The sequence below is a fragment of the Pinus tabuliformis genome, chromosome 3_1 (assembly GCF_031772625.1).
Source record: "Pinus tabuliformis cultivar Carrire ecotype Pingquan chromosome 3_1, CPIR1, whole genome shotgun sequence".
NCBI lineage: Eukaryota > Viridiplantae > Streptophyta > Pinopsida > Pinales > Pinaceae > Pinus > Pinus tabuliformis.
The window spans coordinates 140,771,486-140,786,915 of record NC_142301.1 but is presented as its reverse complement, the minus strand read 5'-3'; the positions used below and the strand labels follow the sequence as shown (position 1 = coordinate 140,786,915).

At 38.6% G+C, this 15,430-nt stretch overlaps 1 protein-coding gene across 1 annotated transcript; it reads left to right on the top strand.

Annotated features, from left to right (window-relative positions):
- Positions 1–7,539: 7,539 nt before the first annotated feature.
- Positions 7,540–8,154, top strand: LOC149186184 (putative germin-like protein 2-1). Its single transcript, XM_089409242.1, has one exon. It carries the CDS (start codon positions 7,540–7,542, stop codon positions 8,152–8,154), a length of 615 nt encoding a protein of 204 aa, XP_089265368.1.
- The last annotated feature ends 7,276 nt before the right edge of the window (positions 8,155–15,430 follow it).

Below are 15,430 nucleotides of genomic sequence, written 5' to 3'. Positions count from 1 at the left end.
GTGGGCACCATGTACTTGGACAATGAACGATGGCAATGGAAGGAATGGCATCAGCGTTGCAATGGACATTTTCAGAATTGGGCCCAATTTGCCAAAGCTCTTCGAAATCGCTTTGAACAGGAAGACTCTTTTTTGGGGCGTCTCACTAAGCTCTGACAGACGGGTACAGTGGAGGAATATATTACTGATTTTGAAGCCTTAGCCTTCCGCACTAAGGGTCTCACAGATGAGTTCTACATGGAATGCTTTATTAGCGGTCTTAAAGAAGCCATAAAAGCTCAGGTTCTACTCCACCACCCTCCCACATGGACAAAGGCTTGCCAGGTAGCTCGTAAGGTGGAATGTGCATTAACAGCCCAATCCAGCCGCCCCAACTTCCTCGCTAAAGGTCGTCCCTCACAGGCTCCCAACACGACTCAGACACTTAAGATTCAAAAGGTGTCACCTGCGGAAATGGCCGAAAGAAGGAAGCAAGGACTATGTTACTACTGTGATGAAAAATATTCCCCGAGTCATAAATGCAAAGAGCCCAAGTTTTTTCAAATAGATGCCACTGACTACAGCTCCACCGAGGAAGATCCACCACTTGAGGAACCGGGGGCGATCGAAGAAGATAACCAAAAGGAGATTGTATCTGATGAACCAATTATTTCACTAAATGCATTGGCGGGAATTTCTTCCCCTCAAACTCTCAAAATCAGGGGTTTTCTTAAACATCGCCCAGTAGTAGTCTTGATTGATAGTGGAAGTACCCATAATTTCATCCATCAAAAGATCGTTGAAGCAGCACATTGTTTTGTCCGGGCAGTTTCTAACTTCCAAGTCCAGATTGCAGATGGGGGCACAATGAAATGTGAAGGTCGCTGTGAAAATGTCAAACTTCAAATGGGGGATTATCAATTGAAAACCCACATGTTTGCAATACACATGGGGGGTTGCGACATTGTCCTAGGCGCGGAATGGCTCCGCACTCTTGGGCCAATCACAATGGATTTCCAGGAGTTATATATGAGTTTTAAGCAGAACAACTCCACACATACCCTCCGTGGACTACAGGCGGGAGCCCCCTCTATCATCAGCTCGCATAGGATGGAAAAATTGTTAAAAAAGGGCCATCATGGAGTGGTAGCTCAATTTAATGCCATCCAGGTAGTCGACACAATGTCTCTGCCAATTCATCCTAAGATGCAACAGATTTTAAATAAACATCGGACGGTCTTTGACAAGCCTCATGAGCTTCCACCCTCGCGAGGGGAACATGATCATAACATCACATTGGTTCCAGGGGCCCAACCCCCAAATGTGCGGCCATACAGATATCTGTTCACCCAAAAGAATGAAATAGAAAAATCATCAAGGAATTGTTGGAAGCAGGTGTCATTCGTCCCAACATTAGTCCTTATTCATCCCCAGTGGTCATGGTCCTCAAGAAAGATGGGGAGTGGCGGATGTGTCCCGACTTCAGGGCCCTCAATAAGTTGACAGTCAAAGATAAATTTCCCATCCCGGTGGTTGACGATTTGCTGGACGAACTCAATGGGGCTCAATTCTTCACTAAGTTGGATCTTCGCTCAGGCTACCACCAAATTCGCATGAAGGAAGTCGACATTCCCAAGACGGCTTTCAGAACTCATGAAGGCCATTATGAGTTCCTGGTCATGCCATTTGGTCTCTGTAATGCCCCCTCTACTTTTCAGAGCCTTATGAATCACCTCCTCAAACCATATCTTAGAAAATTTGTCCTTGTCTTCTTCGATGACATCCTCATCTATAGTGGCACTTGGGCGGCACATCTTCAGCATGTAGATCTACTCTTGCAACTGCTCCGCACGCATAAATTATTTGTCAAGATGTCTAAGTGTTCGTTTGGCATGGAAGAAGTTGAGTATTTGGGCCACATTGTGGGGCGTGAAGGTGTCAAGGTGGACCCCAAAAAGATCCAGGCAATGCAAGAATGGCCTCAACCTAAGACCTTGAAAAGCTTGAGAGGATTTTTGGGTCTCACAGGCTATTATCGTAAATTTGTCCGCAACTATGGCCGCATAGCGAAGCCCCTAACTCAACTCCTAAAGAAAAATTCCTTCTTCTGGAACGAGGAAGCACAACAGGCATTTATCGCTCTCAAAACCGCCATGTGTTCCACTCCCGTCTTAGCACTACCTGACTTCACCAAATCCTTTGTCATTGAATGTGATGCTTCGGGTACAGGTATTGGAGCGGTCTTAATGCAGGAAGGGCGACCATTGGCCTTCACTAGCCAAAAACTAAGTGGGAGGAATCTGGGCCAATCTACCTATGAGAAGGAAATGATGGCCATCTTACATGCAGTCGAGACCTGGCGACCTTACTTGTTGCGGCGACGTTTCCAAATCTGTATAGATCATCACAGTCTTAAATATTTTTTGGAGCAACGCCTATCTTCCCCACAACAAAATAAATGGTTAGCCAAAATGCTGGGATATGATTATGAGATCATTTACAAGAAAGGGAAAGACAACAGTGTAGCAGATGCATTGTCGCGCCAATTTGAGGAGGAAAGTACTCTGCTCGCAATTTCCCTCCCCATTCCAGACTGGATTGAAGAGGCTCGCAGGGAATGGTTTTCACATCCCGGGCTCTCCCAACTCATTTCTCAATTGCAGGTAGATCCTAATTCCAGCAAGGGCTACTCGTGGCAGAATGATATTCTTCGCTATAAGGACAGAGTCGTAATATCACCAACATCCACCCTCAAAAGTCGCATTTTTGCAGAATTGCACTCATCTCCCATTGCAGGACATTCGGGCTTTCAGAAGACGTATGCTTGCACCAGAAGATCATTTTTTTGGACCGGCATGAAACAGGACATCCTTACTTTCGTAGCAGAATGTGACGTCTGTCAACGCCACAAAGGGGAAACCGTCAACACACCAGGCACATTACAACCATTGCCCATTCCAGCGTCAATTTGGATGGAGGTCTCCATGGATTTCATTACAGGTCTTCCAAAGTTTGGGAACAAGTCAGTCATCATGGTGGTTGTGGACCGACTGTCGAAGTATGCTCATTTCTGCGGCCTACCCCAACCGTTTACACCAACTTTGGTTGCTCAAACTTTCATGGATCAGATCTTCAAATTGCATGGCATGCCCACTTCTATTGTGTCCGACCGCGACCCGATCTTCACCAGTAATTTTTGGCAGGAACTCTTCAGAATACAAGGCACTCAACTCAAACTCAGTACTTCATATCATCCGCAAACAGATGGTCAAACCGAAGCCGTCAACAAATGTCTAGAAACCTACCTTAGGTGTTTCACTTCAGAAAAGCAACACCTTTGGGTACAGTGGTTACCTCTGGCTGAATGGTGGTATAACACCAACTATCATGCCACCACCAAAATGAATCCCTATGAAGCAGTCTATGGTCAACTTCCACCTTCCCCTACTTCTTATCTCATGGGGTGCTCCAAAGTACAAGCCGTGGATCAACTCCTACAACACCGCGCAACCATGCTCGCCCATCTGCGCGAGAATCTTCATCAAGCTCAGAACCGTATGAAGCAACAGGCCGACCAACATCGCTCAGAGCGCCAATTTCAAGAAGGGGATCAGGTCTTTTTGAGGCTGCAACCATATAAGCAAACATCACTCAAAGACAAGGGTTGTCAAAAGCTCTCTCCAAAATTCTACGGACCATACCAAGTACTTCAGCGCATTGGAGAAGTGGCTTACAAGTTGGCTTTGCCACCTACAGCAAAAATCCACCCAGTTTTCCATGTATCGTGCCTCAAGAAAGTGATTGGGAACAATTGCCGAGTTCAAACCAGTCTACTTGAATTGGACGAAGAAGGGTCAATCTGGCTTCAACCTGAACAGGTTCTAGACACACGAGACAAGCACCTGCGCGGCCGCATGATTAAGGAGGTCCTCGTCAAATGGAAAGACACCTCTCCGGAAGATGCAACTTGGGAACCAGCCACTATTCTTCAGCAGTTTCCGCAGCTTCAGCCTTGAGGACAAGGATAGTCTTAAGGGGGAGGGCATGTTAGGGTCCCACCCTAACCCCCTTATTTATGTCATGGGATCACGTCATAGTCAAGAGTCAATAAAGCCCATATTAATATTTGTAAGTGGTTAACCCGCAATTAATGACGGGACCACAGTTAGTTGCAAATGGGCGGTAGTATTAGATAGATGGTAAATGGGTGGTAGTATTAGATAGATGGTAAATGGGCGGTAGTATTAGATAGATGGTATTAATAAAACCCACGGTATTGGCCCGTGGTATTGCATGTATGAGTCATATATAAAGGATAGAGACTCCCTGCGAGGAGTATCGTGTCTTGTTTTGTAATCGAGCTCTGCTCTATTGGAGGTTGCCCCCTCGAAGAGGCCTGTGAACATTTCTCTCTGAATAATAAAATCATTGCTATTCTGTGTTCTGGGTATATTTTCTTCGCATATTTTGTGTTCTGGGTATCTTTTCTTCGCATATTCTATGTTTGGGTATTACTTTGCAGGTTAAGAGCATAACACATTCATAAGAGTTGTCCTTGGTCTTGCCACCACTTTAAACTTGGAATGTGAAGAATTAGATGTGAAGACAACTTTCCTTTATGGATAATTAAAGGAAGAAATTTATATGAAACATTTGGAAGGATTTAAGATAAAAGGTAAATAAAACCTTGTCTACGGGTTGAAGAAGAGCCTTTATGGGTTGAAACAAGCACTTTGCCAATGGTACAATAAATTTGATTCATTTATGTTGGAGCATGGCATCAAAAGGCTAGAGGTTGATCATTGTGTCTATATCAAGAGGTATGACTAAGATAAGTATATTATACTACTATTATACATATGCTAATTGTTGGACATGACAAGAACATGATCAATAGGTTGAAGAAAAATTTGGGTAGTCAAATTGCAACGAAATATTTAGGTCCAACATAAAAAATATTAGGGATGAGGATTATACATGATAGGAAGAACAAAAAGTTATGTTTGTCACTAAGAAAAATATATTGAGAAGGTGTTAGATAGACTCAACAAGAAGGATGCCAAACCAAATGGTATACCTCTAGCATCACACTTCAAACTTAGTGCTAATTTGTTCCCTTATGGTGAAAAGAAGAAGGAGAAAATGAGTAAAATCCCTTATGCTTCAATGATTGGTAGCTTTACGTTTTCCATATTATGTACACATCCAAATAATTCACATTTAGTGGGAGTAATGAGTAGGTTCTTTACACATCTAGAAAAACAACATTGACAAGCAGTAAAGTGCATTTTGAGATATCTCAAGTGTACTAATAATTATTTTTTATGTTTTGATAATAATAATGATTTTCTTGAAGGTTATACAGATGCAAATATGGATGGAGATGTGGATACTAGAAATTCCACCATTGGCTATTTATATGCTTTTGTAGGTGTAGTGTAGTATCTTGGATGTCTAGACCGTAGAAAGTAGTATCCTTCTCCACAACAGAGACATAATACACAGTTGCCACAAAAGCTTGCAAAGAGATGTTGTGGATGTAGTGATTATTAGGAGAGATGGGAATAAAACAATACAAATATGTTGCATTGTGATAGTCAAAGCAACATTTATTTAGCAAAAAACTCAACATAACATTCTAAGAAAAAGCACATTAAGATGTTGTGGATGTAGTGATTATTAGGAGAGATGGGAATAAAACAATACAAACATGTTGCATTGTGATAGTCAAAGCAACATTTATTTAGTAAAAAACTCAACAGAACATTCGAAGAAGAAAAAGCACATTGATGTTTGATATCATTGGATTCTTGAAGCAACATATATTTAGCAAAAAACCCAACATAACATTCTAAGAAAAAGCACATTTATGTTTGTTATCATTGGATTCTTGAAGTGTTAGATGATGGGTAGTTGGAGAAAATACACATTAAGATAATCCATATCATATGTTAACACATATTTTGAAGGGATAAGTAGGAGCTTTATAGAACCTTGGTTGGAGTAATGCAAACTTGATGAAAGACATCCTGGGAAAGGATCAATAGCCAAGGAGGGAGAAACAATGTCAAAATTGCTCACTCAAGCTTCTATGTGGTTTGAAGTGGGAGATTGTTAGGTGCGAGACCAAATCAAAAGTTAAATTTTTTCGCACCAATGGTATCCCTCACTCATGGTATTGTACCATGGTATTGGGCCCATGGTATTGTAATGAAATTTATTGGTATTGGGCCCATGATATTGTAATGAAATTTATTTTTATAGGGGTGTGAGTAAAAAGAAGTGAGTCAAATACAATAGATTTATTGTCATTGTAATAAAAAAATTCTTTAATCCCTTTCCCCGTGGATTTTCTCAAATAGATTTCTATGTAAATGTATGTCCAACTTATGAGTTGATTTGTTTCAATTTATTTTTCCACTATCATTTTTTAACACAATATTTCATTAAACAATGATGACCATATACATATTAATTTTAATTAAAAAAAATAATGATGAATCAAAGTAATTATTATGTTGAGGGAAGATTTTTAAAGCCATCTTTTTCTTTTCTTTTTTCCGTTTTTGGGCTATATCCCTAACACATACATTTAAAAAGTTTAAATATTAGTAATAAAAAAAACATTTAGAGATTAGCCACAAATAAAATATTTTAATAATAACATGATACATGAAGATAATGCAATATAGAAAGATAAAAAAATAATAAAAAGAAAAAGAAAAAAAAAAACTAAAATATTTGTGAGAGCTATTATTAGGTTAAAAAAATACATAACATATATAAAATCTAAAAAAATATTTAGTAAATAAATATTTTGCATTATTGATTATTAATTTTTAATAATATAATATATAGTTTAAAGTAATAAAAGATTCAAAATAATAAATTAAATTTATTTAAATGAATAACCATTCCATTACATTTAATGAATTTCATTATATATATATATATATATATATATATATATATATATATATATATACTTTTTTTTGAATATATAAATATTTTTTATATTATTTTATAATTAAGTCTTATTAAATTATAATATATATTTTGATATATAATGGAGAATTTTTTTAATCATATATAACTAATAAAATTATTGAATTGATAATATCTGAACTATTTTTAAAAATAAAATCTAACTTACCAAAATAAAAATGATTTGGTAACATCTTAACCACACACTAAACTAAAATAAGATCCAACTTATTTGGTAACATCTTAACCACACACTAAACTAAAATAAGATCCAACTTACCAAACTAAGGATGAATTGGTAACCTCTTAACCAGACACTAAAATAAGATCATCCAATAACCAGACACTAAAATAAGATCATCCCACTTATGAGAACGAATTATCTTAAACGTAAGAAGAAAATATTTGATACACATTAAACTATAAAAACAAGACAGACTTCATAATTGATCAGCATATGCTACTCCGTTCCGTTTCAGCTTCAGTGGAGCTTGTTTGATATTTGCAATGGGTTTAGGTGCATTCATCTCCTCCGTGGGCAGAGCCACTATGGGCATCCTCTTCCTCTTAGCGCTAATGAAGGGAGTGAGGGGAGATCCAGAGTTGTTGCAGGATTTCTGCGTCGCAGACACCCAGTCATCCGTTTTTACCAACGGACTGCCGTGCCTGGATCCCGCGAAAGTGACTGCTCAACACTTCGTGACGTCGGTGCTGCGCAAGCCAGGGAACACATCAAGCTCACCCACGGCAGCAACCTTCATTGGGGTGAATCCGCAGAACCTGCCGGGCCTCAACACGCTGGGAATAACCTTGGCTCGCATAGACATAGGTGTGGGGGGCATAACAGGTCCACATATCCATCCCAGAGGCAGTGAAATATCTTACGTGTTGCAAGGCAAAATCTTGGCTGGCTTCGTGGAACCAAGAGCAAACAAACTCTTCTCTCAAACGCTGGAAGCTGGCGATGTGTTCGTGGTTCCGGAGGGTGCCTTGCACTTCGCTCAAAACGTTGGAGACACGGCTGCAGTTGCTATCAACGCACTTAGCAGCCAAAATCCAGGGTTTCTATACCTGCCCTTGGCCACTTTCGCTTCCACTCCGGGCATTCCCCAAGATATTCTGGCCAAGTCATTTGCCTTAACTGAAGCGCAAGTAGACCAAATCAAGAAGAGCCTGGGAGGAGGTAGCTGAAATTTTTATTTACTTTTTATAACAATGGTATTACCTAGTATTATTATGTAATAATAATAATAGAGTAGTAACTCAATGTGTATATGTGTGGAGGAGCAAGGTGTTTTGAATGATGCACCTCAACATTTTTGCTGAGAATATCTCCCTCTCCCTCATACTGAGCTATAAGTCTCCTTAATTCTATTTTCTTTTCTTCTTTTTCTATAATTATATATTTTACATATTTTTAAAAATATTATCTCTCATTATAGTATTATTATGATTAATTTTGTTTACTTCAAATTGTAGGAAATATTTTGGAAAAGAATATTAGTTTATATTTGAAAACACTGATAAAAGAGATAAATATCAAGTTAGGTTTAAGAGATAACATTCAATTATGGATCATTGAAGAGGAGTGTCACTAATAAAATTGATTTCTTATGTTGTTTATTGACTTTAGAAAATCTTTTGACATTATTCCTAGAACAAATCTATGGAAGAGGATGGAAGAAATAATGGTTCTTCTTCATTTGAGGGTTGTTGTGTCAAGGTTGTATGAGAACATTATTTCCAAGATTAAGGCCACTAAGGATTGGTCAAAAGAAATTAACTATAATATTGTAATGAAGCAAGGGTGCCCTACTCATTTTGGCTTATATATTGATAAGTTAAAAGAGTAATTGGAAGATGCAAGTTGTGTTGACCCAAACTCACTAGTATGAACATAACTCTTATCCTTTATGTTGTATTTGTTCCTTTGGAAAGGAATCATTACCATCTTGACTAGCAACTATGAATCATCCAAGATTCTTGTTCCAATATGGGTATGACTATTAATACTAGCAAAAAATAATATTGATAATCGAATCCAAAAAAATCACATATGATACTTTCATAAATGACAACAACAACAACATGGTAGAAGTTCCTTCATACAAATATCTTGGAATCAATATCCATCACAAGCTTAAATTGAATTATAGCATGAGAAAAGGGCAAATGAAGGATGTAAAGCTTATTATAGACTTGAGAAAATATTTTTGAATATGGGATAAAAAGAAACTCCTCTTTGAGACTCTCATCATGCCTATTATTTCATATGGATGTTATTTTTAGGGATGTACTATCTCCAAAGAGTCATGGAGGAAGATAGAATACCTGTTATTTCAAATGGATGTGAGTTTTAAGGATGTAGTATCTCCAAAGAGTCATGGAGGAAGATAGAATAGATCCAAAAGCAATTTATAACCCACATGATCAAGATTAAAAGAAATACACCTTATCCTATCCTCATCATCTAAGTAGGTCTTTCTTGCATTGAAAATATGGCTATGACTACATATCTTATGTATAAGAAGAGATTAAACAATATAGAATAAAATAGGTTCCCTAAAATTGCTTCCAACTCCAGTGAAAACCATGACCTTCAACTCAAGTGGGGATCATATAAGGATGCCCAATATTGAATAGACCATTGGGTGGTAAAGAAGGAGCTCATTTTGCAAAATAATGATACCATTAAAGATACATTACATAATGATTTAAAAAGAAATTGTGGTGTAATGAACAATTACAATGAAAAGCAAAACTAAGACATTCTAAAGAGACAATCAACCTAAATTTCCAAAATGAAAAAAAAATTAATATTGTTTAAAAAAAAATTGTGCTAAACTCCACAATGAAACTGGATGTTGATCGATTCAAAATTATACTATCCATCCAAATTTCTAAAATAAAAAATAACTTTTTGTCTTACTTACTATAAAAACAAAAAAAAAAATAGCATTATTAACATAAGAATAATTTTTTTTTTCCCCTAGGAAAAAGTCGTAATTTTATTCATAATTGATAAAATTACATTTTGTAGATGCCAAGGCATATGCAGATGGCTGATCCTGTAATGACAGGCAGCGAAAACAGAGACAATAACACTAAATAGCAAAAGAACTATTCCTGTAAAGACAGGAACCAACAGAGTAACAAAAAAAAGAAAAAAATAATATGTTCCAGCAAGCCTATACTTTTCTTCCCTTCTTCTTCTCCACCCGACGCCATCCTCCCGAGTCAGCAGTGGGTGTAATAATAGCTAGCTGGTTTTCCATTGTGTTCATTTGTAGTTCTTTGTCTGATTCTGAGCCCTCTGAGCCGTGGGTTCTCTTTATGCCACTTACTTCCATTTGTAACTCTTGATGCAGATCTGTAATGATCGGCCCCGTGTGAGTAGAAGGGGTAATCGCTTCCTGAGTTTGTTTCTGTCCCATTTGAGAGTCTGGTTCCGTCTGGTTCTCTGTGGGTTCCTCATTTATGTCCTCTTCTTCCAATGGGTCTGTGTGCTAACATAAGAATAAATTATTATAAACTTCGTAATAATAATGAAATTGAATATTGGTTGATTCTCCAATATACTTGATTATATACCCTACTATCATATTTTGAGTTTACACTTCTCCATAAAAATTATAAGGATAAAGGACAATATAAAATGGTGTGTTTTACAAAACATTTAATGTAAAATAATGTCTTTAATATAATATTTGTATTTTTTAAATATTGAAAATTAAAAAAAAAAAAATGTATTTCTTATTTTATTTCAAATGAATATATTTAATAAAATAAAGTTAAAAAATAAAATAGAGTGTGTTTAGGTAGAATGTGTATTTGAAGATGAGGAAAATGATACTGAGGAAAGTTATGTCTTATATTATTATATTATTAGTCACTATTTTAAAATGGTGCAAAAGTATGTCAAGAGCATTGTTGAATTGGAAAAAAATATAGTTTGGTTTCATAATTATGCAAATAATATTGATATATTAAATTTTAAATTTTAGTGGTTGTTTTTCTTAATATTTAGTGTATTTTTAATGTGTGTGTGTGTTTTGATGTTGTAAATTTTTTATGATTGAAATATAGAAAATTATCAAAAATACCATGTTCTATATTGCAAAGCAACATATAATTATTTTAATATAGAGTTGATACGCTATATTAAAAAAAAAAATTAAAACCATAAATAATATATTTCAAAACCATTCTTATAATTAAAATATTTCAATACTTTATATAAGAAAAATATACAAGTCTTTAAATGTTTAACATTAACATAATACTGAATTTATGACAAATTAAAGTAGAATTTTTCACATGATAAATTGAAAAAATTTACTCATAATAAACTTACACTAATCGTAATTTGAATCCCATCCCAAAATAGTGTATAAATGTTTTTCGTGGAACATTAGAGTTGCATATACTTTTGATGGTGGGGAATGGAGATATCCCACTTTGTGACATGTTGATGACTTCAATCTGGACATCTGAGAGTTTGACTTACATATTGGGAAAGTTGATAGAAAATGTCTATTTCTTGGATTGTCACTCCATACAAAGAAAATACATTAAAAATTGGATTTTTTTGATAGAAAATGTCTCCCAGGATATAATGTATGTTTAATGATTCATCAGAAAACCTAAGAAGCCTAGTGCTGAGGAAATTCCAATTTGTAGATTGTTATTGTTAATCATTTGGAGTCAACACTTCTAGCAATTCTAGCTTTGCATGAACTGATAGAGAACACAATGAACTATGAACAACATACAAATATCCTGCTACCATCCAAGTTATTCCTTCGCAATTGACATCCTGCTCAGCAACAATCAGAACGTTATTGATAAAGCAAACAATGTTATCACCTGCCCTTACTTGTTTCATCCCATGTCCAAGGGAGAAAATACTCGGAGGATGTTTTTGCCATTTTGGTGGTGGTTCTCCATGAATGCTTGAGCAATTTTTTCTATGATTTTTTCCACATTCATCTTGGAGAGGATAGATTAATATGGCTAAGAGCAAATTTTGATTCATAGAAAATATATTAGCTCCATTTGAATGAATTCATGTGGTAACACAGACCTAAAATAGGTATTTTTGGTGAGAAGCCATCATTATAATTGTTGTCTGGAACTCCCTACAACATCTTTGAGATAACTAAACTACTTAAACAAAAGGACCCCTGTATTTAAGTAAATGCTCTAGTCTTTTGCCTATGAATGTGTGATCTTACAATAACTCATAAAACAATACAGACTCAATTTGTGGCTTCATAAATAAGAGAAATTCATTATGCCACTATAGAAGGACCAATCAAGACTCAGATAATCCTCTTAGCTACAACAGATGGAATAACATATGCCATGATCCACAACACTCCAAATTTCCAATATTTTTAATGTTTATGTTACAGTCACACTGATATTATTCCAATTCTTAATTTTTCTTTTACATGCAACACATATCGAAGGGAAATCCACTGGTCATTTCTCCCCATGGGGTGAATAACACTCCTTGTTGGCTTGTTGGGGCCTGACCCAGGTTCAGAAGTGATTTAGCCAAACAAATCCCGAAACTACCGGCCCTTTCGGCAACAGTCTGCGGTGCGTGGACTGAGGCCTCACCCAAGGTAGTATGGGAGGGTGTTGGAACCAGGTTTCCACACCCTAGGGATGTCTTGATGAAGTCTGGGAAGTTCGCGAACCGATCCTGCGTGCTTGCGCTACTCCGTGCAGCCATCTGTCCTTCGCAACTTGTGTGACTGCTTCCGCGTAGCTCTATAAAGAGTGCAAAGAGGTGATGCCTAGATCCTTATTCCTGATTGTGCATTTATTATAGATATTAACTTAATTATGTGGGCCTAATATTCTCATTAATCATTCAACATTTATAACAAGTGCGCGCAATCATAAACTATAAAGAGATGCATAAATATAACAGAAGCATAAACACAGAATATTCCAAAATCAACTTATCTTTTATTAATTCTCTGTCCCAGTACAATCCCAACTCCGCCCTGTGCACTCAGCTGCAGGGGTCCACGCACACAGCTGCGGACTCTACCAGGCCTCTGCACACTCAGCTGCAGAGCCTCTTCCTACTACTACAACCCAAGACTCGGACTTACAAACTTAGAGCTAATTCATCATCCAAAACCCCTTGTGACTTCTCAAAGCTAAGACTCCCTTTACACTTAGAGCCTCGCTCTATTTATACAATCCCATGGTCCGCGGACCATGGGTAGGCCGACATACCATACATTAAATTATATTATTTTAGGGCAGACAACCCTAGACTCTCATGCTCCATGCCTGCATTTCACAGGGTCTCTACATTACACTTTTACCAAAATTTGGGCTTCAAGCGCCAAAAACATACAATGGGGGGATCCACTACCCAATAGGCCCCCAACACAATCATTGTGACTCATCCCGAGTCACTCTGCTGGTGCGACGATCTTTGCGCGAAGTCCATCCAACTGTGTCAGTGTTGCACGAAGATTCATAGTGCATTGTTCTGCCATCCGCTGGATCCGTTCTGCTCGCTTGGCCGAATGCTCATTGTCAGGGTCAAATCCCTGTCGCAGGTCATGCATCACTTTCATTTGTGTGAGTTTTCCTTCGATGTGAGCCATGATGAGGAAGGCCTCATCAATCCAAGGCTGGATGCGTGCTTTAAGTACTGCCTCTTTTTGGCGCGTTGTGTCCACTTGCTCCTTCAATGCCTTTGCCTGTTGTAGCCTCGTGAGCTGCTGAGTTAGGACCACTGTCTGCACCGTCCCACGCACACTATCATATTGCATTTGAAGCTCCCACGCCTTTGTTTCCAACCGCTGTATGGTGGGATCCTCCTATAAGGTTGTGAGGACCCTGAAGGATTCTTCCAACAATGTGGTGCAGCTCTGCACTGCCTGTTCAATTTCTTCCAACCCTTTTCGGATATCGTTAACGCGCTGATCTCGAACTTCTGGGGGTGTGGAGGGTTGCACCTTTAACCGTAGTTCAGCAATTTGCAGGTTGTGGTCTAGCTAGATCCTCATAACTTCCTCCTTTGCCTCATGGAATCCACTAGCCAATTTGTGGATTCGTATTCCTACTAGCAGATTTGTCACAATTTCCAGTTCTGGGACGCAGCAACATGCTTCCTCTTCGATCTGCTCCAACTGTTAGTTTTGATCCACCGCTTCATCACGTTGTAGGCTAAGTTGTTCGATGTTGATTCATTGTTCACATAGCATTTGCATTGCGCATCCCTCTCTAGCGTGGAGTTCTATCGTTGCTCCATCCTGTAACTGGTATAAAATCTCACGTGGAAGAGCAGCCAAGTTTAGGCCAAGTCCCTTGATCTGCCCTACCACAGCTCTATCCTCCATGATGTTTGTTGTCAGTGCTCCTTCCAGCAGTGCGACGGTGTTGGCCATTTTGGCCCGCAACAAATGCTCTGTTGCCGATGCTCCCATGGCACCGTAGATGGCTACCATTCCTTCTTGTGGGAGTTGCACCAGAAGTCCCTACAGGTGTGCCCTGAGTGCCCCCAACACATTCTGTTGTTCCGTCATTGCTTCTTGGAGCGCCTCCCTGGTGACCTCGTGAACTGTGTCGCCGATGTCGTATAGATCACCCTCTGTTAGTGTAATAGGCTCCCCATCCAATTTGGAAGCCTTGGTCTTCTTCTGTGGCCTTGTTCGTTTCGTCTTGCGTGGTCGTTTCAATTGTGCAGAGGTGGTGCTTGGGTTCGCGCCTTTCACCATATCATCTATCCCATGTCCTATGGTCAAGTCTAGGCCTCTTTCCTCCTGTGTCGTGGTGGCCACTGCTGCAGTTGTTTTTTCGGCGGCCGTGGTTTGCTCTACGGTGGCCTTATTAGTGATCTAGCCCATCAGAATCAGGACGACGAGCTGAGCACGGTGGTACCATTCAATTATTAGTGAAATTTTTTTCGGCAGTCCCAATTGTTCATCAGGTTGGTGTATGGTAGAAACTAGAGCCCAAGCGATGGCCAATGAAAGGATGGACAAACTTGAAGAATCCATGCAAACCCTCAACAATCAACTTAACGGATTATGTATCCAAGTCCAGCAATTAATCTTGAAGGGCAAGGAGCAAGCCCACGAGGAGGCATATAATGTCCATGAATACAATGAGGGTGAGTCTAGCCACTCTCCTCACGTCTGGCACACCCACCAACCACCCAGTCAGCGACCTCCCAAGTTGGATATGGATAAATTTGACGGTTCACACCCGGCGGCAAGGATAGCACAAATGGACCAATATTTCAAACTGAATCGTATCTTAGATGATGCGACTCAGCTTATGTTAGGGAGCATGTACTTGGACAATGAAAGGTGGCAATGGTGGGAATGGCATCAACGTTGCAATGGACTTTTTAAGACTTGGACCCAATTTACAAAAGCTCTTCAAAGCCGCTTTGAACAGGAGGACTCTTTTTTGGGTCGTCTTACTAAGC

Excerpts from the sequence above, each read along its gene's own strand:
- LOC149186184 (XM_089409242.1), top strand. The coding sequence starts at position 7,540 with ATGAAGGGAGTGAGGGGAGATCCAGAGTTGTTGCAGGATTTCTGCGTC.